We start from the raw sequence: 23,064 nt of genomic DNA on the forward strand, positions 1-23,064 counted from the left end.
GCTTCAAGGACTCCAGTAGAACCAGAAGTACTCCTCTTTTTGCCAACACATAAGGCATCAGGCATCGTTTTGAGACGAGACATTCCTGAGCCCAAAGAGCTGCGGGATAAGACGTAGGGGAAAAACAAATAACGCTCGACACAAATGGACCTCTTGCAGCCAAAGGTCTAGAGCGCTATTCCACCGTATAAGCCTGTAACACTTGGGTTGGGTACCACTTTCCAAATGCTTAGTGCGAGGGCCGTGGAAACTACTCCCAGAATGTGTTCTCCCCAGATAACACTCTAATGAGTTCACCACCGTGGACCGAAGAACCTTTGCCTTTCACTGTCGTAGCGTTTAGAGGATCGAAGTACATCAAGTTGGCTGAAGTTTGACTGACTGACGTGCCGAGGCAGGGTCGTGCACTTTATGTATACACCACTGTGATCCTGTCCAGAAACGGTTAGACGTTTGATACCATCAAATATTGAAAGATCAGCCCACTTTACTACAGGACCATAACTCTTTTTACAGATGCCTGTTAACAGTCGTGTGGAGGGAGCATTTGAAGGACACACGCCTGTCTGTCTGGATATGTCCCCTTCCTTTTTTTCACTTGCTCTCCTCTTGTCTCCTGGTTCCTTTCTGCTCCCCTCTTGATTCCTCTCCTCCTCTCTCTCCTCTGCAGACCTTCTTGAAACCACGGGAGGTGATTTACAGTATGTTGTGTTGTCCCGCGATGACATCGCTAAACGTCTGGGCATATTTCGCCTTGACAGCTCAGCATGCTTCCTTGTATTATGCAAGTGAAGCAAATGTGGTGATAAATCTAGCAGAGCACTCTTTCTGTCTACCACCCCAGATTTTGCATTGTAGTCATCATGAGCACAAACTGTTGGGGTAATAATGGCTGACGGTGTGGAAAGCGCCCTCCACCTCCCGAGCTGCCTACCGTGAGCCCTCCTCATCCCTTCCAAGAAAGTCAGGAGTGGGCACGCATCGCGAGGCTGAGAGAGCCGGTAATGCTTCCCATGTTTTGTGCCCACAAACGGGCCTGAGTGTTACAGCGTTAAACCACAGCATGCGGCGTCGAGCCACGAGCATAATACTCACTTAATCCTCGGCTGCCATGCGTGGTTAATTCCATAGATGTCGTCTCTGATGGTCCAGAGCAGAGAGGGCCCCCGCCAGGAGAGGCTCCATGGCTCTGGAGCTGCTGGCACGGCCTCCTGTAGTTCGACCATGGGCCTAAGGCGGCGGCCCTCACAGCACCGGTGAAACAGGTGGTTTCACTATGAGCCTCCTCCTCTCCCTCCTTGCAAAAAAAAAAAAAAGTTTGATTGGATTTTTTATTCTTCTCCATGTTGTCACCCTGCTGATCGCCTACGCGTGACGTCTGGAAGACCTGATTGTTCTCAGGCTTCTCCTCTTTCAGACGCCTCTTGGTGAATGCGCGACTTGAGTGTTTTTGAGTATTATTTTTTTATGAGCATCGGTCTTACCGCACTGTGCTTACACTCTTGCTGTAGCCATTTCCTTTACAGGTGTGGGTTTGCAGCCACTTACAGGATGTCCGTGTCCGAGTGGGCAGTCAGCAGAGGTCCCTGTGTGCTTTTCTTTACACACATGCTGAATTTCCTACGTGGCTGTTAGATATTATCACACTGGAAAATGGGCTTGCAGGACCGCTGGCGACTTCCATGCAACTGTGCGTGTGTATGAGTGTGCTTAATCACAGCTTGTGTTTACGCTACGTTCAAAATGCTCATCTTTTTTTCCCATTTCTGTTTTGCTGAAAGGACTTTGAATCAAAGTGTGTGTGTGTGTGTGTGTGTGTGTGTGTGTGTGTGTGTGTGTGTGTGTGTGTGTGTGTGTGTGTGTGTGTGTGTGTGTGTGTGTGTGTGTGTGTGTGTGTGTGTGTGTGTGTGTGTGTGTGCTTTCTTGCTTGCACGCAAGTTTTCAGTTGCAGTTTTGGCAATTACTCAGTCACAGCCTGGTGCTCACCATTAGGAGGTATGTGTGTGTGTGTGTGTGTGTGTGTGTGTGTCGGGGGGGGGGGGATTTAAGTAAGGAAACTTTAACTCCATACCCCAAGACACACAACACATTTGCAGAAAAAAAAGCACACACCAGGACACTGCCACTACTCAGCTCTCATTCCAGGGAAAATTGAAAACAGATCTATTGTAAACAAATTTGATTTGACCTGTCAAACCATTAAAAGCGGTCCTGGATCTCCGTGCCACACATTTCATAGATTCCTCTCCTGCTAGGAAGCCTCACGCTTGGATCATCCTGTGACAAACACATCGGTGTTCCAACATAGCCGTGGCTTTTCATGACAAACAGGCAGCCTGTCTGCGTTTGAACAGGACTTTGAATTATTCCTTAATTCTGGATCAAATTAACTTCCATCCCCTCCATGTAATGCGGTCTCAGTGCCGAAGATGAGCTGGCTGTTTTTCAAGCGAGGGACGGGGCGATGCTCGCTGCTGCACAATGCTTTGATTTATTTACCCCTAGGCAGCGCTAGAGGGGAGGGCAGGAGAAGTCTCCGTCATTATTTGGATGGAGCCGTTTAAAAAGCTTTAAGTGATCTTGAGGGCCACTGGATTACTGAGAGACGACGATTTATACCTGTTGAGCCTCGTAATGAAAGCTTGCACACCTGCCTACCCTGTGGAAAGTAGAGGAGATCGCCCGGGCCAATCAGATGGCAGCTTGTCATCCACTACGACGGATAGAATTAACGGCTGTCGTAGTATCACTTAAAGCCGAGTGTTTACATTGTGATAAATGACTACCCTGAGTGGGGTTTTTGGGGTTTGAACTTCCAGAAAATGGACTGCTGGCTTTCCATAGGAGATCATTGACATTATGTTGAATGTTTATTGTAATGATGTCAAGTCTTTGTGGATACTGGTTACAGTTTGATGTCTTTACAGGAGAAATGCAGATGAGCGGTGGTGTGTTTTCCACTGTGTGGCAGAGACTAAAGCTCCCTGGGTGAGGGTGGGTGGGGGGGTGGGGGGTGCTGAATGACTAGATCAACCACAGGAGAAATGGCACAGACAACGTAAGCCGCAAACCTGCCCACAGTGGAACAAAGTCTGGCCTAAACGTTCGCTGTAACACTATATTCGGCGCGTGTGCACGCTCCTACGTATACACGAGCTCATGCAAAAACATTATGATTGTGCTCCAATGACTTACAGTGTGTTTCATTTGTAACTCAGCATCGGTCCGTCGCTCCATCGCTTATTAGGGGACTGTTTGGAAAAGAACAAGCTGAGAAGAATGCAGACTCTCTCTCTCTCTCTCTCTCTCTCTCTCTCTCTCTCTCTCTCTCTCCCTCTCTCTCTCTCTCTCTCTCTCTCTCTCTCTCTCTCTCTCTCTCTCTCTCTCTCTCTCTCTCTCTCTCTCTCTCTCTCTCTCTCTCTCCCCCTCCCCACCGCATGTCTGCACAGCCCCACAGTGGTTTTTGAAAATGTTGTGGAAAGTATTAAAGGGGCGGATATCAGGAGCTCTTTCAACTCCTGATTCTGCTCCCACTCCATAATTTTCATGCTGCCTTACTTAATCTTGCATCATATTTTATTTTTGAGATCATTAACTACTTGATTGAAAACTGAAATAATGAAAGATAAGGCTGGAAACAACCCGTGGCAATAAGCAGAAATAAGATATTAGACATGCCGGGTTCTGGAGATTTACTCCTTTTTTTTTTGGCTCCACTAACATCTGTCATGTGTATAAGACTGTAGTTCTCAAATTAGGGGTAAATGTCTCCTTTTGATCCCGTCGTGGATTATCAGATCAAGCACTCTTTTGGATCGGCATGTTAAGGAAGCCTTTGTGACGGCAATCCAAGGACACGGCACACACACCATAAACCAATCAGAGATGATGGCTGATGGAAAGTGACCCAAAGTATAAATGACACACACCTACCTCACCGCTATCTAAGACTGGAACGGGAACGCGCTGCAAATCACAGCCCGACAGTTACGTGAACAGACGTCCACCAACGAGCAGTAAATTCACGTGTTTTAGCCGTCGATCACATGAAAAGAACATTCTTCCGTTTCACCCAATTAACTCTTAAGACCACAAGATTCAAGATGATTCATTCCTGCCTCGCTTAAAAGTGCATGCAAAACAAAGCAGCCAATGAAGTTATATATAGCTTTTCACAAAAGTCTCTGAGAGATATCTGAATGCAGAAAAAGAAGCAAATTAAAATCCACTACATGTCACTGGGGGGAAAATGTGAATAAAGAGTTGGAGCGTGATTTCCAGGGAAACTGTTTGGCCTCAGTGTTACACTGTTCTTCTTTCACCTACAGCAAAGATAGCTGTCATAAAACCGGGCTGCACAATGCAATATGAGGTATTGGACATTGAGCTGCGGAGGTGTTTGCCAAGACACTTAAAAGGACCATAAATCGCACAGCTGCGGGCTCGTGTGTACATACAGTCGTGTCTGAATTTAGAAAGCCTCCTAGACACTCACGCTGACACAAACTTTAGATTAATGCGTCTCTTTCCGTCTCCCCTTCTTTTTCTTCTCTCTCTCTTCTCATCCTGACCTGCAGCCGGGTTCAGGAGAAGCTTCCGTCTGAGCAGGAGGGACAAGAAGACCAACAAGTCCATGTACGAGTGCAAGAAGAGCGAAATGTACGACATGGCCGACGTGCCCACGTACGAGGAGGTCACGCCGTACCGCCGGCAGAGTGGAGCCAGGCACAGGCTGGTGGTCCTCGTGGGTGAGTATCAGAGAATGAGCTTTGCTTACTTCACATGTTGTTTTTATATTGGTTTTAATACAAATCCTCACCTCCTGGACACATGCAGATCCCAATAACGACTGTGACTCAGAGTTTCGCAGCTCAAGGTGACCTCGCCATGACCTCCCACGACCCCTAACCCAGAAAAGAGCTTCCCAAAGCAGGGACTTAATTCTTAATCCTTAATTTAGACTTTTTAGCACTCGGAGGGATCGACGGAGCAGACCTCGTATTAATCGCCCACATTTAGTACTTTTCATTTACGGCACCCAAATCTCAACGTCCTTTCAATTTGTCGAGCCGACTGAATTGTTAACACTCACCTCGAGGAGCGGGTGTTCCAGAGCCCTCCAAAGAGCTTTATAACGTGCCAAGGTCTTGAAAATGAATTTAGCGGTTTCTCATTCTGTATTTGTGGTCGGGAGACGCGCGCTGCCAGTGACTGGTGGAACAATATGCTTAGCCAGGTGCAACAGTGAAGACTTAAATCCTCCTCAGGACCAAGTGTACCATCCGTTGAGCCTTTCCACGTTCTCTCTCTCTCTCTCTCTTTCTTTTCCTTTTCTTGGGTTCGTTGCTCATGACAAAAAAATGACAAGAATTTCCCAGAAACAGATGGAACAAAACATTTGCTAAATTCTCATCGTGATTTCCTTCCAATCTTTTTTTGATCCATCAAGGGAAGAGATGCTCTCAAAAGTCTGTTCCCGTCCTCGTCTTTCCATTAGACATCTTCTGACAGCACTTTTTAAACATTTGTACGGTTAAGCTGGAAATGAAAGCCACTGGCAACAAGGTCTCTCTCTCTGTTTTTTTTATTTTGTTTCCCCTCCTGCATGCTCTCTGCAGAGCTGTGCTCCTCGCCTGGAGAACCAGGCCTCGGTTCACTTCATTTTGCCACACAGAGCATGGACTTCATCAGGCGGGTTGCAAATTAGCAAGCCCATTTTCCTGCCAGCGTGTCACAGGCTCACACAGAGGATGCCGAACCTCTCCCACCCGTCACGCTAATGTAAATATTTTCAATTAACGTCCATAATTTGGAGGACAACCTATGGATAATTTCACACGTAACGAAGCGGAGGGCCAAGGAAAGATCTGCTTTATGTTTCTCTGCCTCCCTCTCCTTCTTCCTCTCCCCCGAGTCTCTTGATTTTTCTTATTCGAAATCCCTTTTTCCCTCCAATGATTTTCTCTGTAACTGCTCTTTCCTTTTGCTGTTCAGGTAGGAGACACTTTATTCCTCGATATATGGCACTCACTCATTTCATCTGTTGAGAAATTCAACAATTCAACTTCACTCTGGTTGTTTCCAGTTCATAATGGCTACTCTGTGCTAACTACCTAGCGACAGAACAGGACTGTAGTCTGGCCTGTTTTGAGTTGTTGTTGGGAGTAAACTTAATGAGTATTTCTTCTGCTTTTAGCACTGTACTCATTTGAGCTTGATGTTCTTGTAAAGCTGCTGCAGCAGACTCAGACTAGTTCCAGTGACACATACCTAATGACTTCATAATGTGTTTGAAACATTTGAACATATCATCCCCGAGGTTATTTACCAATCAATTATACAGTATATGGTGTAATGGTTTCCTCTATAAACAGTCAGCACAAGTAGCCAACATTACTTTTGGCGGCAATATTTGTGTCCCCCTCTGGAATTACTCTTGTGAATTTTTTCTGTTTATTGCCCCCCCAACACTGCACTGCAATACACAAACAGAAAAATATGTAAAGTCTGCATTATTGTAGGACCTGCAGAAAGAACACATCCCTTCTCTTTCTCCACTTCACTGCTATTTTTCTAGCCAACACCCCCCCTCCCAAAGCTTTTCAGGAATGCCTAAAGGCGTCCCTTTATTAATGTGGACACACGGGTCCACAGTACCCACTAATGAATGACCTGCTGCCCACCTCTCACACACACACTCTGAGATCCATTTCAAAGACACATCAAGATGCTTATCTGGGTTTTTATATATTTAAAGTCAGTCAGCCAGTATAAATATATTTTTACATATTGCATGCATAGTTTGACTAAACCACGGCTGGTTTTGAAAGAAATCTGATTATTTAACCTGACAAAATGCCGCGCTGATTTCCACATTTCCTTGTAACTTGACACACTGAACTTCCAGTGAGATTTTGATGAATTGAAAGCTTTTATACTTTGGGGTTTAGCCCGAACATATTTCATAGACTCCGATGCCTAAGTTAACGTTCATGTGGTATCCAAATATATAAAATTGGAACGTCATTTCAACTCCTGCTGAAAATGTAGTAGCAGTGCATTGTAAACGATCTGCGGTTACCACATTGCACCACTGTCATCTTTTTAAATGTGCTCGTAGCGAAGCCAGCGCTACATGTATGAGTGGTGCTGTAATGTTCCCTGCTCTGGATGCGAGGAAGCCTGGGAGGTTTGAGTCTGGGTCGGGGCTCTGGGGTGCAGATGGATCAGGGCCTCGTCGGGCCTGGCCTCGGCCTCGCCACACAAACTGCATGCGATGTGCTCCACGCTTGGCCTGGAAGTTATTACGCTCGCGATATTAAAAGCAACTTCTCTAATGAGTGCAGTAATGAAATCTGACACTTTTACTGGCACGGAAATCTGCAAGGCCAGGAGAACAGCGAGAGGGCCGGCGGAGGGACAAACGGAGGGAGAGAAAAACACATTAACGCAATGTAAATACAACAGCTTGCTCCAGAAAACTTTTTTTTTTATCGTGGCGTTCACATTTATAATGTTGCTGTTGTATCGGCACATTGTTTAAGACAAACAATGCACAAAGAGGTGGCGTGTTTAAGGTCAAGGCGGTGGAACAGGACCACAGGGCACAGCTTCTGCTTGTAAAAGACCTAGTGGTGGGCCTGTTGGGCCTCTTTGGCAGGCCGTGGTGCAGCTGGAATAAGCTTTAATCGCCATCTGAGGTATTCTGATGAAGGCCTGCTGCCATGCATCATTGATATCACAAGTGGCAAGCAGGGAGCGACGTACAAGGTGAAAATGGTTTTACGAGCGTGCAGAAGTGGGGCCGTTCGTCATACCAAGGGCAGCAGACACGGCTCTGCTGGTCCCCCAGCACCCGGGCCCTGATATCACCGCTCTCATTCAGGCAAACCAGCATGTGTGGAGGTTCGTTGCCTGCCGGGAGGACTGTCTGACTGTCTCTCATAAAAGAGCCTCTTTTACCACGCTCTGCCACCTTCAGCACCTACAACAACACCAGTCCACGGCCTTGTTCAAACAGCACCGCTGCATTCCTCCCGCGCTCCGAAACAAATTCAAAATGAACTCCATTTCCTCATCTTAATAAATCACCCAAGCTCTCAACCCCCAGGTACTCAGGCCTTTTTTTTCTTCTCCCCCTTACTGAAAAACTCCCTCTCCCCAGCTAAGATTGATTGCTGTCTTCACTTGGCCATGTGCTTGTTTATGAGAGACGGTAACCACAGAACGCCTCACGCCGCCGGTCCAAAGAGGGTCGCGGTATTTTTCTCTGCTATTTCTTTTTTTTTCCTCCTCTTTTTTGAATTCACAGTACGAGCACGCCGAGGAAACAGCTTTTATCACTTACAGCCGTCGCACAATAGGAACAGAACCATGTGTTAGTGGGAGCAGAAGTGAAGCGAATGCATGGGGTGTGAATTTGTCTGTGTGCGAAAGCTGCCAGCGTTCAGAGATTATGCTTAAAAGAGCCCCGTTGTCCACACCTATTTATCAGGTTGTGATCACTCCAAGAACCTTCCTGCTCCGCACCGGAGGAAATGTGGAGGTAAAGTGCAGATAGCCCAGGAGTCAACAGGAGCCCTCTTCCTCTTAGAAATACAGAGCTCGTCTTCTCCCGTATTTTTTCTCTCCCCACCCTCTCCCTCTCTTTCCACCTAATCCGCATCGCTGAGTGAACTCATTGTCCGTTTGTTTTAGAGGAGCGGCCTGCTAAACACATTTGCCTGGAGAAACGAATTTCCAGTAGGGTTTGATGCGATTGTAGTGCCTGCCCAGAACGTCAGGCATGCGAGGAATTTCGAACCCAGATCAAGCACTGTCTCAGACTGTCCACACAGTGCAGAGCTGTGGTAAAACACTGAAACGCAGAGCCATGCACTTGTTACTCCAAAGAAATTATTTCTTGTCCTGTTCATTGAAAAGACATTGATGCCAGTCGGGTTAGATTAGAATGATGTAGCACCAGAGTAACAACCACCAACATACTGTCAAATGGATTTCAGAGGGGAAAACGGTACGAGAAGAAAGAACGTGTGTGTTAATTAACTTGAAATGACTTTCCTCAGTTTGATTGGACTTTACCATCTCCACATACCTGGAGGATTAGCTATTACATTCTGGAGGGGCTGCTCAGCTTTTGGAGCCACAGATGAATCAAATGCCAATCCTCCACCAATCTGTAGATGTGATGGAAAGTCTAGCTGATACAGGACAAAGCTTCCTTACCTGGTTAAATGACCTGTAACTGTAGAATCCTTGTATCCTTTGTCATATTACATCAGTGATCTCTGCTCTAAAGGCGTTTTAATAGAATATGGAATAACATTTACACGGTGGAAAATTGATTTAAAAGAAACTGGGAGGAAAAAAAACACTTCCTTAGAGGAAAAAACTAGCCTTGAAGTGGAGAAAGCACTGTAGCAGAACAGTTTAAGATAAGATTAGATAAAATTATTATTATTGGTCCCAGAGGGAACATTCACATTACAGCACCACAGAGGTAGGCGAGTGGTGAGAAAAACAGCTAAATAACTATTTGAATGAAATAGATTTAAATTTAAAAAATATATAGATATTAGAAGATTAGGATTATGATAATTAAACATATTCTTATGAAATAAGGATGATACACATACATGAAAGTACAGAGTGATATGAGTAATATAATGCAAACTTAAATGAAAGCAGTCAGCTGGTTTACTGCAGCATTATGAACACAAGACAAACATTTATGATGGGATTTAATTGCAATAAACAGACAAAAATTAAGACGAAGTATGTACATAATAACAACAATTTGTAAAAAGTATAAAGTTTGTTAGGTCTGTCTGTAACATGATAAGCAAATCACTTTTAAAATGCTTGTTATCTGAATGTAGTTCGGATCAATCGTAGGCTATAGTAACATTGTAGCTCCATAAACACTTAAAGGCATCGTCTATAAATACAGCAGCGGTCTTGTCCTTCAATAGACAGTCTCTGGTTTCTCGACTTTCTATGCAATAGCGCTTCGTGAAAACTTCGCTTTGCGTTTGATCTGAGCACACTTTCAGAGTTTAAAGCAAGGGTCACAATAGGGTGATGAAGAAGTTGCATTATGGGAAGTGTAGGATCCAGTATTTTTTGGAACTTAAACTCAGACATGGAACTAAGGCTGGGGACACATTGGCCTCTGCTGCTTCATTTGTATCCGTTCTCCTTTGAGTCCCTGAGTTTTATGGAGGTGCATTATTAAATTGCTGGAGAGCACCATTAATATGCTGGTATGTTAATTTTGATGCTGCATGATAAATCTGTTTAATGGCGATCATGTTGTGTATATTTATGTGATCATCGTTACATCAAAACATCGTTTGTAAAGCCTTCACGGGGATAAATATTCCATCATGGGTTTTTTGAAGCAGACAAATCACAGGTGTTAGTAATAACAACACTAACGATGTCTATCTGCATTCAGCATGGCGTCTCTCTGTCCTGATGCAGAGAATGATGGATTCTGGGACTTGTGTCATACTCCTTCATGTGTTTGTGTTTGTGCAGGACCTTCAGGAGTCGGCCTGAACGAGCTCAAGAGGAAACTGTTGATCTCAGACCCCCAGCACTTCAGTGTGACCATCCCACGTAAGTTCATCCACACACGTCTGTGTACGCGTGTCACTGCCCTCATCCAGCAGCCATTTAGCATCTCCCCGTAGACTCCATTAGTCCACCAATCATTCCTCTGTGTGTGTATCTGTTTGTCTTATGTGTGAATGTGTGTTTTATACATTGTGACCGCCCTAAGCCTTTTACCAGACCACGCTTTTAGATCTGCTATTTATTGGCAAATAACTTTTAAAGGGAATGAAAACACCATTTGGCTTTCTCGGCGTGCTGCTTTCACACCAGCTCATAAGAAAGCCAGGTGCACGCTGGGACATCGAGAAAACGTCAGATCGCAGCACACGACAATAAAAAATACTTTCAAATACGTTGTATGATATTTTTCACAAAATATGGTTGCATTTTTCATTCAGCAGCACCCAAACCAAATGTTATTCTAAACATTTCTTATTACACATAAATAATAAGTGAACAACCAAATAAATCTGGTCTCTGCAGGAAAATGCAGAATACATTTTTCAAGATTTTTCTTTTACTTTGATATGAGTAGAGACAGGAAACAGGGGGAGTCAGACGTGCAAGAATGCCTTGCAGGAATTGGACCAGGGACCCTGCATGCTTCTGAACCACTATAGGCCACTAGGCCACCAAAGCAAACGCTTTTATTTCTCTGCTCTGTAAACATTTCCTGCAGTAAGTGAGCTCACAGTGTAACCGATGTGACCTCAAGACGACTCACTGTAAACACGGAGATGCTCAGACAGATAGAATGAGCATGAGCGATGGTTGGTTGGTTGGTCCTCCTCAAACATTAAATCATACCTATGTTGTCATGGTGATAAACTGCCTCCCTCTCACTCCACGAGCCTCCTGTACACCTCACCTGCGGGAGCATGAGATGCCGGTGCAACCTGTGAGTTTTTAGCAACAAATCAAAAGGAATCACTTGAGCTGAAGGCTGTGTGAGAGCGCTTGTGCTGTGTGAGCGATGGAGGTCCAGTCTGAGACACAAAGGGAGACGTCTGGCAGGGAGAGACACCCAGGACACCTGGTCCTCTCACGGCTCAGACACTCCTTCCTCCTCCTCCTCCTCCTCCTCCTCCTCCTCCCGTGTCAGCTTTTCACAGGTGGCCTGACGAGCTCCGAATGATGAAGGAAGACGCGTTGTTTTCCCTTCCACGGCTTCGTGAATTGGCAGCGAGCTTCTCACTCTCCTATCGTTCTCAGCTTAAACCTCACTTTGTTTCTGTCTTTTTCTGTCTCTCTGCCTCCGTCGCCTCCTCCCTTTCACTCCGTTTAAAGACCCAACGACAGCTCGCCATAATTCTGAACAACATCCAAAACGACTGGCTCTCCAAGCCTTGTGAGCTTTTTTTTCTTTCCTTTTTTTTTTTTCTTCTTCTTCTACACTTCTGAGATGTCCTAAAGCAGCACGTTGGGACAAATAAATCTTTTTGATTTATACATTTGAACGGGGCTATGGCATTAGTAATTGCATAGCTACCATCTGGGGCATGGAGGGAAACGACGACATGACTTTGAGGAAATAGGAGGACGGCTGATATTAATTGATGTGTTTGTGTGTGCCATAATGGATGTGTCCCAGTCAAAGTCTGACACTTTGAAATGTCCGTGGTATTAAAATCCCATCGGTGGGGCCTTTGTTTTCCACGAGGCACGTTAATTGTTCTCAAATGTGACCTGTGATGCTGAGTTTAATGGAGCCCAGACAGCCGGATTCTGACCCGTATAGAAGACGTACTGTATGGCACAAGTCATGGCTCCCATTGAGGGGAAAGAGACACGGAAAGTATCCCGTCTCCCTCTTTTTTAATGTTTGATTGCTGCCAATGGACACATGGATGTGTTTAACACTTGCTGTTGTTTCAGATTAAGCCCGAGCGGCGTACCCCTCTCTGTTCATTTGAAAAGCGGAGCTTTCGGAGACCACCGGCTTGTGGCCTCGCTTAAGACATTCTCTCTCTCTCTCTGGTCCTCAGCTTGTCGCTGTAAAATGTAAACCAGCCGTCTCAGAAACACAGGGAGCGTTGCAATAAGCCACTAGAGTCGGGAGGTTAAACATTTTGATTCCCATCCAAGTTTACTGATATTTTCCATGATTCGGGGATTGAATGGATGCGCATTCTTTTGTTGCACTGTAATTATTTTCTGTGCCACGAAACAGATGCCAAAACAACGCATGGTGGATGACGGTGTTGGGGCTGTTTTGGCCCCGTCTTTCACATTTCTGAATGGGAGGTATAAATATGTTATCTTCTGACAAGGCTGTTTTGGCCTCCTCCTCGTGTTTTTCCTACTGTTGTCTGTCTGGCCGACGACAGAGAGCCATTGATCTTCTTCAGTGTCCTCTTCACCACAGCAGGATTTATGGCCGTCTTTCCCTCTCAAGCAAGTGACACATTGTATAAATCACACCATTGGTTTTCCATGAACCCCTTAGATCAGCCTGGACCGTATAAAGGAAAGGCACCGGTCCACTACCAGGGCACGGCTTCAACACATGCTGGTGAAACTCGGGAGGCGAGTGTAGCGGAGCTTGGCAGCTTTAAAAGTTTAATAGTTTGTTTTGGAGCTGCTTGGAGTGTCTGACGAGTGTGCACTCTGCCCCCTGACCCCTGAAGCACTGAGTGTGAGGCGACCTCTTGACCTCTAACAAATCCTCCAGCGCTTGCATGCTCATGTTCCCTCCACGTGCCGCCCCTACCGCCCATTTTACAGCAAGGCTTTATGGTTTATGGCCAAGTAAATGTAGAGACTTGATGTTAATGAGAGCTCCCAAACTCAATTACCTTCCAGTGGCTAACGCTGGCGGCTAACGCTACGGCTTCTGTTCCTGCAGCCACTGCAGCCACATTACAAGACACAAATTTAATAAGACGCAGTAAACCCCTGCTGAATGTCACTTAAGTGTCTGAGTTTAGTGCTGCAGCAGTACAGGTTGTGTTTTTTTTTTATAGCTCTATTACACAATAATATATACAAGGGTTGGCATGGCCCTGCGTGCTGTGTTTCAGACTTCCAGCGTTGTTAATAAGGGGCTGAGTTCAGATGTTTGCAGTCCCAACAGTGAGTCAGACCGTCTGGGTTTGAGGTAATCGCTCCTTCTCTGCTGCTCCCTCTCAGACACCAGTCGGGCCAAGAAGAACCAGGAGAGCGACGGCGTGGAGTACCACTTCATCTCCAAACATCTCTTCGAGACGGATATCCACAATAACAAGTAGGCACTACTGTTCAGAAACAAACTGTTTACATTCTGACTTTATACAACCTACATAAGGCTATTTGATGTCAATATGTACCACTTTGGAAAAGTCAAACCGTCCTCACCTCCTCACATCGCACAACTCCTCCATATGCACGTTTCAGTCACACTGCTTTTTTAATGGTGGGTCATGAAGGTTATGATATTACAAGAATTAAGTTGTAATCATTTAATTAGTTTTGAGACATTTTGACAATGAAAAGGGCATTATGAAAATAAAGTTATATAGACTACGGTGTCCCCGCTGCTGATTCTTGGATATCACATTCATGTGATTCATTTAATGTAAACATTTTAAACTCTATGATAACAAGGTGCTTATTGTTGAGATCAACCACAGTCCTTCCCGCCTCATTTGACATTAACATGTTGTAATATTATGAATTTATTCTCAAGACCATAATGATTTTTTCCTGTATAAATATTTCTTTATTCCCGTAACATTACATTTTCTTAAAATGCTTTGACTTTATTGTCAAAATCTTTTTTGCTTACCGTGGCCCTAATACTACATTTTATGATTTATCCATGCATTGTTTACATTCCTTACATATTCGCTACTGTAACACAGAAAAGCCTGAATTTAAGAGCCGTCCCAGAATCCCTCTGTGCTCTAAACCGCCGGAGGCAGTGCGTCAGTCTGACCGGTCCTCCGCTCGCTGCCACTGTTCGAACACAGCCTCCCCGCTGTCGTCTGTGTGTCTCTGCTAACCGAGTGTGAGCTGGTGTTGACAGGGCCGGGCCCTGTGTCGGTAACAGATCTCCAGACAGTGGCCCCAAGGTCTCCTGTCTCCGTTTCCTCCTTTCCTTAGGCGCTCTCTCTGAACGCAGCCACACCACGGCCCGCCTTGACATTTGTGGCCGACAAATTGAAATGCAAGTTGTAATAGTCATAAGAATGATTGATGCCTTTCTGCTGGTCTCACACGAGCTGCAACATACACTGGAGGCTGCACATGCAAAACATCTCCGCACGCAAACACACGCACACATGTGTACGTGACATAGCAGGAAGGCTGTAGCGGTGAGGGCATATAGAGTGTCAGAGCATGCTGAGAGGAGAAGGGAAAGGGGGGGCTGTATATTTAGGCCATGTTGCGGTGCAGGTCGAGGCATGCGATGTTTTTCAGGGAGTCGGAGGGGTGAGTGACAGAGCTGTGATGTGGGGCGGATGCGTGGGACACTCCACGCTTAAATTACAAGGCAGCGAAGTAGACGAGGAGTGAGATGAACTTGTTTGCGTTATGCCTCATCGCATGCAGCAGAAAAAATGCAGTAATAAAAGAAGGGTCCACAACAACGTGTGTTTAGCTCCAACAACTTTCCCAAGGGAAGCCCCGTTTTGTGTCAAAGCGGCAACAGTTCATCCACCTCGGTGTCGCCAACCCTCCGCTGGCACGCCTCACTTTAATCTATATACGTTCTACGTCTGAGGGCAAGCGGCGCAGGACGCTGGAAGGTGTGGGTTAAACTACTGTAAGCTCTGCGTTTCCATGAAACAAATATGAGATTTTAAAGAGACTTAAGCCTCCTTTCTTAATTTTTTTTTTTAAAAACAGAGTAAAACTTTCTTACATGAGCAATTACCATAAAACGTTCTTTTTGCATGGCATCAGTTATAGCGAAGCAGTCATTCTGCCCGACGCTCGTCATGAGCAGACCAAGCATACCACACAGTCCTATTAGCTCCAAATTCTTTCCACGTTGTTCCTCTCCTCCTCCTCCTCCTCCTCCTCCTCCTCGTTTTCAGCTAAAAATACACTGGTGGCTCTTTTCTCTCTCTTGTGACAGCTGATTGGTGTGAGAATGGGGGAGATTATCTGATGAAGTCTTTGTTTGCATGCTGGGTTAAAAAAAAAAATCCTTGTGGATTAAAGGAAGGAAGGTTTTGGCATCCGTGGGCTTTGTGGTCCTTTTGGAACAAACAGGTGTTACTGATGGAAAGCCGGGTTGCATGGGTGATTATATTAAAACGCGCTCGGCCAAAACGGTTTCTGGTTTCTGAGTTCTCCCTCAGAACGCTATCTTCAGATCTGACGCTGGTTGAAAGAGGAATGTCTCTGTGGATTTGTAGGGTTTTTATGTATCAGTATGTCTGCGCTGAATCTCGGAGGTGTGCCGACACGGTCGACCAGATTAGGCCCAGATTCTAATGTTACTCTCCAGGGGACATCAGTGTTGTTTGGATAGTAATCCCTGCACAGAAATGGTGTTTTCATCTCTCTTTCGATCTCTTTCCACCTCTCAGGTTCATCGAGTACGGCGAATACAAAGGGAACTACTACGGGACGAGCCTCGACTCCGTCCGCTCCGTCCTCTCCAAGAACAAAGTGTGCCTACTGGACGTACAGCCTCATGTGAGTGACTCTAACCTTCCCACCACCCATCACTCCCTGTGTTTTTAGCCCCGTGGCACCTCCACCACTAGTGCCTCGGAAGCAGATCTCTCTCGTCCTGGTCGTTCCTGAGGCCTTGGCTGCTTACTCGGTTACCAAAGTGGCTTTTTAACGGGGGCGTTTTGAAAGAGCAATTACTGCTAATTTCCTCTATTTGAAAGTTTCCTCTTTGGCTTATGTGTCTTGGCTGTGTGGCGATCAGACCGTAGACAAATGGCCGGCTCATCGCTGAGCCCCGAGAAACCCCTGAGCACAATTTAGTCCAGGGCCGGGCCCCGGAGTCAGCCAGCCTCTGGCCCCCGCCAGCTCCCCTCTATTTGTTTTCGCTCACTGGATAATGACGGGCACAAATACACCATTATATAGATTAGCCTGGCAGCATCTCAAACCGCTGCGGCCCGAGCAGCGAGGAGAGTCGGCCCCCGGAACAGTGTGTGAGAACGAGTCGATGCTCATGTGGGTGTACATGCATTTATGTATGTGCTTTTGGCTTACAGTTGTGGTCTCCACGACGAGCCCACTCTCCGACATGACTCATGGATCAGATCAGTGGCGGTGTCGGAGCGTGTTATTGCTCCCATGCTGACTTGATGAGAGCTGAGATGAGTGCTTCCCGCTGGGTCCTTTCCTGCCCCTCCTTCTGGCTTTTTATCCATCTTCCTATCAGTCGTGGGTTCAGTTTGCAGCTTATTAGCACAGTGGGAAGCCCTGATGGCGGTGCCAGAGCCAGGGGAGAGCCTGAAGCCTGCCGGACGCCACCACTAATGTGCTATTGTGTTGTGCAGATGTCACCAGAAATAAGAATGCAGGGCAGATGTGGACAGAAATGTATCTCCACTATGTTCTCAAAGAACCACATGTGCTACACAACCAGAGGCCTGCTGCTGGTGTCACCCACCGATACATCCAACCGCTGGTCGCCAGCCTTTCTGGCTTTCAAGTAGAGGCACCGCAGGGAAAAACATTTTTCATGCTCTGGTCAATTTGAGATTTGGGGCTATTTTGCTTCCATATCATGTCTTATTTCAGGCTCGTGGAAAGAAACCATCCAAAATCCATATTTAGTTGTTTATTTTTGCCTATTTGCATCTGTAGATTCCTCCTAAACTCACCAAGACTTTCCAGTTTTATACCTATCTATATTGTGATTTTTTTTCTTTTATAACTTTGTTTTATTGTTTTGGGAAATACATTTACAAACACAAACACGTACATAGAACAAAACAAACCATCAGACAGGGGTCCAGGGTGTTTTTAAGGAGGTGTTCATATTTCATTCACAGCATGTTCTAACTAGAAACACGGCTGTTGACAGTATTTTCTGATTTAAGGAGTGATAAAAAGAGATATGCATATTCTCTCTGTAAAAACCTTTGACTCTAATATGTCAACAACATGAAACAAGAATTTTTAACCTTCCTCCGAAATCAGATTTCTGTTCTGGAAATGTATGTAAGATAATGTCTTATATGCATATTTAAACATTAAACATTCATCCACCTCGTAATTATTAGGGCGATATCATCCTTTTTGCCGTTGTATCCCCGTCCTCCCCTCCTCCATGGTAGCACCTCACATACTCAAATTTGTTTTCCTTTTCCTGTGTCCAGACCATAAAGCACATGCGGACAGCAGAGTTCAAACCCTTTGTCGTGTTGGTGAAGCCTCCTACGATCGAGAGACTGAGGGAGACCAGACAGAACGCCAAAATCATATCGGGCAAGGACGACAAGGGATCTGCCAAGCCATTCACGGTAAGAGAACGGGAGGGGAGCGTTCATTCCTCACACTGGGTCAGATATCGATCAACTTCATCTGTTGTTTAGAGTCATTTGAAGGGCTTGATGTACCAGATGGGTCAGATTTGCCTCCATTTAGAGTCAGGAAATCAATTCGATATACTTCTCAGTGTTTAGCCCCAGACTGGATGGTATTTGTAAATGCTGTTCAGATGAGATTAAGTTAAATGAAAGTTTAATGAGCCTGGCGAGGAAAGTGGATCACTACGGCAGAAAATAACAGGATATAGCTAACGGGGAGGATAAAGAGGGATGTTAAACACGAATCTCGGGAGAAAATCTACGACAGACGCAAATGATGTTTTCTCGTCAAAAATGGTACCAATGAGGAACTATAAAGATGTTGACCTATATATGTTGCAAGATTATCAGTGACATGGAGGGTGTAGCTGCACGGGGATGTGACATTGTTTTACTGCCGAAACACAACAGATTAACAGCAAGCCGAAACAACAGAAACACTATCCGAGCCCTGTGTGTACAGTACGTGTGTGCGAGTGATGAGGTCACCCGTTACACACCTTCATCCCAGCAGGGCGCAGATGAAACCAATTAGCCTGCGTTCGGCGCTGCTGCGAAGCGAGGGTGGGGGGGGTGGTGAGGTCGGATGATGGTTTTCCCAGCCTCATCGCCTGTGGCGAGCGCGTGTCTCGCTCGCCGCAGGCAGCACTAAGGCCAAGATTTCGGTCAGCAGCACGCCACGGACGGCCTGATGGGACGGCGTAAGGAGAGAGGGCAGCCCAGGAAGAGACGGCGCTGTCAGAGAGATGGAGACAAACTAGCGCCGCGAGGACGATTATACATGAACCATAACTCCTTTTAATATCCTCCACCTCCCGCTGACTCTCCCCCCACTATCCTTCAGCCCCCACCTCAAACCCACACCGTGCCGCATACACACAACTCAAAGTTTACAAACTTCGTTATACAGTAAATGGCTTGGAACAGGAAAGAACTGCAGCTTCATGGAATAATCGATAAATATATGTTTTCTTGTAAAACATAACATTGGGATGCCAGAACCAAATTGCATAACAATTTAATCATTTGAGTTTGACTTAAGACGTAATGAAATCAGGACTTGAACCTCCAGAATAACCCTTCTGAAAAACATTGTCATGGGGAGACCTTGTGTTGCTCAGAAAACTAAGTCACCACAAAGTTTTCATTCCTGCCTTTCTTTCCTGTTATTCTATCAAAACCGAGCCGCCTTCCAGTGCGTAACTAAAGTTGGTTTACACTTCAGGGCAGAAACGCAGTGAAATCCCCAGCAAGAGCATGATGGGATCGCCCTGGGCAAAGTTCAAACACATGCACACATGTATTTTCTCCTGGAAAAAAAACCTCCAAATAAGATGCAGCTCCGAAGATGCATCTGTAGGGAAGACGTCGTCCTATCCCGGCAGCCCAGCCACATGTTGGAGCTGTCCCGGCAGCAGCTCGGTCCACAGCAGAACATCCCAGCGATACATTTTTGACTCACTGTCAAACTCGACACAGACACAAAGTCAGCTTGCATTAGTCACACAGTGAAATATCATATCGCCTCCGTCTGCTCCTCATTTCCCAGCAGGGGTCCTGAGAACAACGAGCTTTAGTTGTCAGAAACAGGATGATTACTAACAACCCATGCTGTAGCTGTTATTACTCACCGTCCCTTTATTAGCTCCTGCGAGTCTCTCAAGTAAAACAAATGCGCCTCAATAAAACTGTGTGACAAGGAGGCATATTTCAGCCAGGTAACACACCGGGCTCTGTGTAAATGTTCGCCGACGGCACGTAAGCCGTCTCAGGTTTGCCATTAAAGGCTCTGGAGGAGAAGATGTTGGGTCGTATCTCAGACATTTCTATCCAGCGCCAGCTGTATTTCTGTCTCAGAGACACGGGTCTGCTTTAATGATGAACGCCGACGAACAGTCGTCTCATTGTTTCACCAGAGCGCTTTGACTTTAGCCCCATTGTGTGAGCTGGAGAGGATTCAGGAGGGAGCTGCAGCGCCGTGTAGAAACGACCTCCGACACAGGCCGAGGCGATGCATTATTCAGGCTGGATGGTGGACGTTGCCACAAACATAAAGTTGATTTGTAAAGGTTTTATTTGAAAAGAGAGGACGGGTGTGTTTTATCGGGATCAATGAAGCAGGTTTCCCACAGGACGTGGTTTAAAAGAGAGGCTGACACATGCTGCTTTGTGCTCTGAAATGTTTGTAGTCCCATAAGGCGTTGTCTCCTCTCTAGACAGACAGTATCATCCCAAATATGATGAATAGAATGAAGGAAACAATAAAACAAATACAAGCCATAAAAACATGACAACGATTAAAATCTGCAGCATGGACGAACATCAGAGTCTCATATTGCCTCATATTGTGCAATGAAAAAGGCCATTTATCTCTGAACAAAGTACTTCAACAGGCACAAGACGCTCCACCATTCCATGTGGAAATTAAGTAATCTAATGGCATAGATAAATTTGTCCTCGGTGCTTTCCTTCTCAAGTTTGTCCCTCCAGAAGTGGCATCAAACTGCCCAGAGGAGAGCGATCCAGCTCGGACCAGCGGACGCCAAAGAACATCACTCACTGCTCCTCGCCGGCTTTCGATGAGCCCCTTTTAGCCATCTCTCTGCCCCGTTTCTTTTGTCCTACACTATATTCTTCCTCCGAGTTTTTGATTCTCTTTCCATGTCCACACCCTGCTCTGTCCCTTTAGCAGCATCCTGCTGTGATTAATGCTCTTTTACCTGGAATGATCTCAGTAGAGTCAGAGTCATTGGTGGACATGGAAACAGCACAGACACAAAACAACGCTCTGTCTCCGCAATTCATTTAGCTGCCAGGACGGGTCAGAGGTGTTGTGCTGCTGGCGTTGGACCCAGTGGTAATCTGTGAGTCCCGGTCCAACAGTGGAAGACATGTGGGGGGCTTCGGTCCAGATGATGGGGAATAATAGTCCCGCCGCGGAGCTCTTTTCTCCACAGGCCAACAAACCTTCTGCCCTCCCTGAGCCCGTCCTTCTTCCTGTCATCCTCCAGGAGACGGGCTGATAAAACCATCACGCCGTCCTCACAGAAGACAATAGAGTCTGAGGTGGCGTTGGGTGTTTTGAGTCACTAGTGATTTTATAAAGCGGTATAACAGCTATCACAGTAGGCAAATGAAAAGAGAGTCTGATTTAAACATCCAGGCTACAAAAATATTTTTTTGAATATATTTTTACATTTTTAAAATGTATTTATTCTTTATTTATCCTGGGAGACCATATAATGTATGATAATCTCATTGAAGATCATTTGATTGTTTCTGTGAATCAACAAAAATATTAGTTTTTTTCCAGTGTGTTTAAGTTCCATTTTAAGAGTTTTAAGCATAGTTTGATAATTATCGGGATATCTCGAATCAGATGATTCTGTCCAGCACAGCCGTGACGTGATGTTTTCATGTTGTCCTTGTAGATACATGAGACAGCCGGGCAAAAGGCAACAGCCGGGGTTTTCGGAGTGTCACATTGACTGAGTGTTTGTATTTAGCTGCGCAGCTAATCCATTATAAAGCGGAAAACCACCAGAAACATTCCGGGGTAACTCCTGGCTGGAAGGAGCGTCTCTAAAAGCTGAGCCGTTTGGAGGCTGAAACTTTAACGAGGCTGTGTTTATGTGCGTACACATTGTGTGCACACGCAGCTCCGTCCTGCCTGTTTGTGGGTGCGGGTGCACATGTGCATGTGTGTGTGTGTGTGTGTGTGTTTGAGTTTCTGTGCATGAATGTGCATCTGTGTGTATTTATAATTGTATGTTTGGCATTGGGGTTCACTATAAAACCATATCTGCCCAGAAATCTAAAGTTATGTGTTTCCAGTAAAAACATACGGCTAAATCAGTTCAGCCACTTTGCTGTTGCTGTTGCACGGGGGCAGGACCAGCCAGGACCCACACAGCTGAAACCCAGAAAGCCTCAGAGGGACCACCTTGGAGAGATACCTGGCTTGTTTCAGAATGCTCAATCTATGAATACAGGAGCCCCGGATAGGCAATATTTACTCCCGCCTTGATAAAAATATGTTATTTGGCTATTCCTCACAGTCGGCACGTGGTTTTATTCTTTACATTGGACGGCTGATTTGCATATTGGCCTGGACGCTCTTGATCGTCCTGGAGGATTAAACATGCAGCATGCAGTGATTTCATGCAGCCCCCTCATGTTTTATGGTTAAGGCTCACGTTCATTTCTCACTACCTGTGAGCTCAACAGGTTTAGAGTCCCGTCAGACAGTCCGTGTGTTGAAGGAGGAAAATGTGAGGCGCACTGTGCTGCCGTATCGTTGCCCCATTTTGGAGTTTCCTCGATTAGTCATTATTGACTGCTGACATTAGCTTAACACAAACCATGAACCACACTATCTAATTGTTAAATTGATGACAACATCTTGACCCGAAATCTTAAGTAGGCTACCGCACTCATTCCTGCTGTTTTCCATTCAGATCAGGGCATCTACGGTTGGTAAAGTCACAGAGCTCTGGGTATTCAGCTAAAATCACCACAATGAGAAATGGTAACTGTGGTAAATTGAGCTGGAAAGGTGAGGTGCTCATCAATCAGGCAGCAACCTCCAGTTCAGAAATGTGCTGAAGTGCCTTAAACTTGCATTCTCTCTGCTGGCCATCAGGGGGCAACTCCTCTGGTTCCAAAAATAAGTCTGATTGCATGGAAGTCTGTGAGAAAATGTTCCTACTTCTCACTACAAACATTGTAAACATGGGTTTATGGTCTCAATCTCTAGTTTCAAGTCTTCAGGACAGCATTTTGTTCATTTAGTCAATTATGGTCCATTTAAATTCAAATAGACCATAACGCAGGGTATACTTTAGGTTAGGGCTACCTTGTGATTGACAGGTCGCTACCATGCTACCAGATCCAGTAAGGGTGACGCTTTGCTGCTTGTGTTCATCAGATCCACCCGTCCAAATATGGTCACTTCCTTCACTGG

General features: G+C 45.7%; 2 protein-coding genes across 3 annotated transcripts in view; one reads left to right on the top strand and one right to left on the bottom strand.

The window, feature by feature from the left end:
- The window catches only part of thtpa (thiamine triphosphatase), a gene marked incomplete at its 5' end in the record, with an annotated part of 479,666 nt that overhangs the window by 426,046 nt on the left and 30,556 nt on the right, over positions 1 to 23,064 (bottom strand). The gene's annotated exons all lie outside the window — the stretch shown is intronic.
- The window catches only part of mpp7a (MAGUK p55 scaffold protein 7a), a 125,410-nt gene that overhangs the window by 98,940 nt on the left and 3,406 nt on the right, over positions 1 to 23,064 (top strand). For both annotated transcript variants that reach the window (XM_084034053.1, XM_084034054.1), the window contains 5 exons: positions 4,578 to 4,748; positions 10,540 to 10,620; positions 13,747 to 13,840; positions 16,134 to 16,242; positions 17,892 to 18,035. In XM_084034053.1, the coding sequence (XP_083890179.1) occupies positions 4,578 to 4,748; positions 10,540 to 10,620; positions 13,747 to 13,840; positions 16,134 to 16,242; positions 17,892 to 18,035 (599 nt within the window). The remainder of the gene's footprint in view (positions 1 to 4,577; positions 4,749 to 10,539; positions 10,621 to 13,746; positions 13,841 to 16,133; positions 16,243 to 17,891; positions 18,036 to 23,064) is intronic.

The sequence above is a fragment of the Eutrigla gurnardus genome (genome assembly GCF_963514095.1).
Source record: "Eutrigla gurnardus genome assembly, chromosome: 18".
NCBI lineage: Eukaryota > Metazoa > Chordata > Actinopteri > Perciformes > Triglidae > Eutrigla > Eutrigla gurnardus.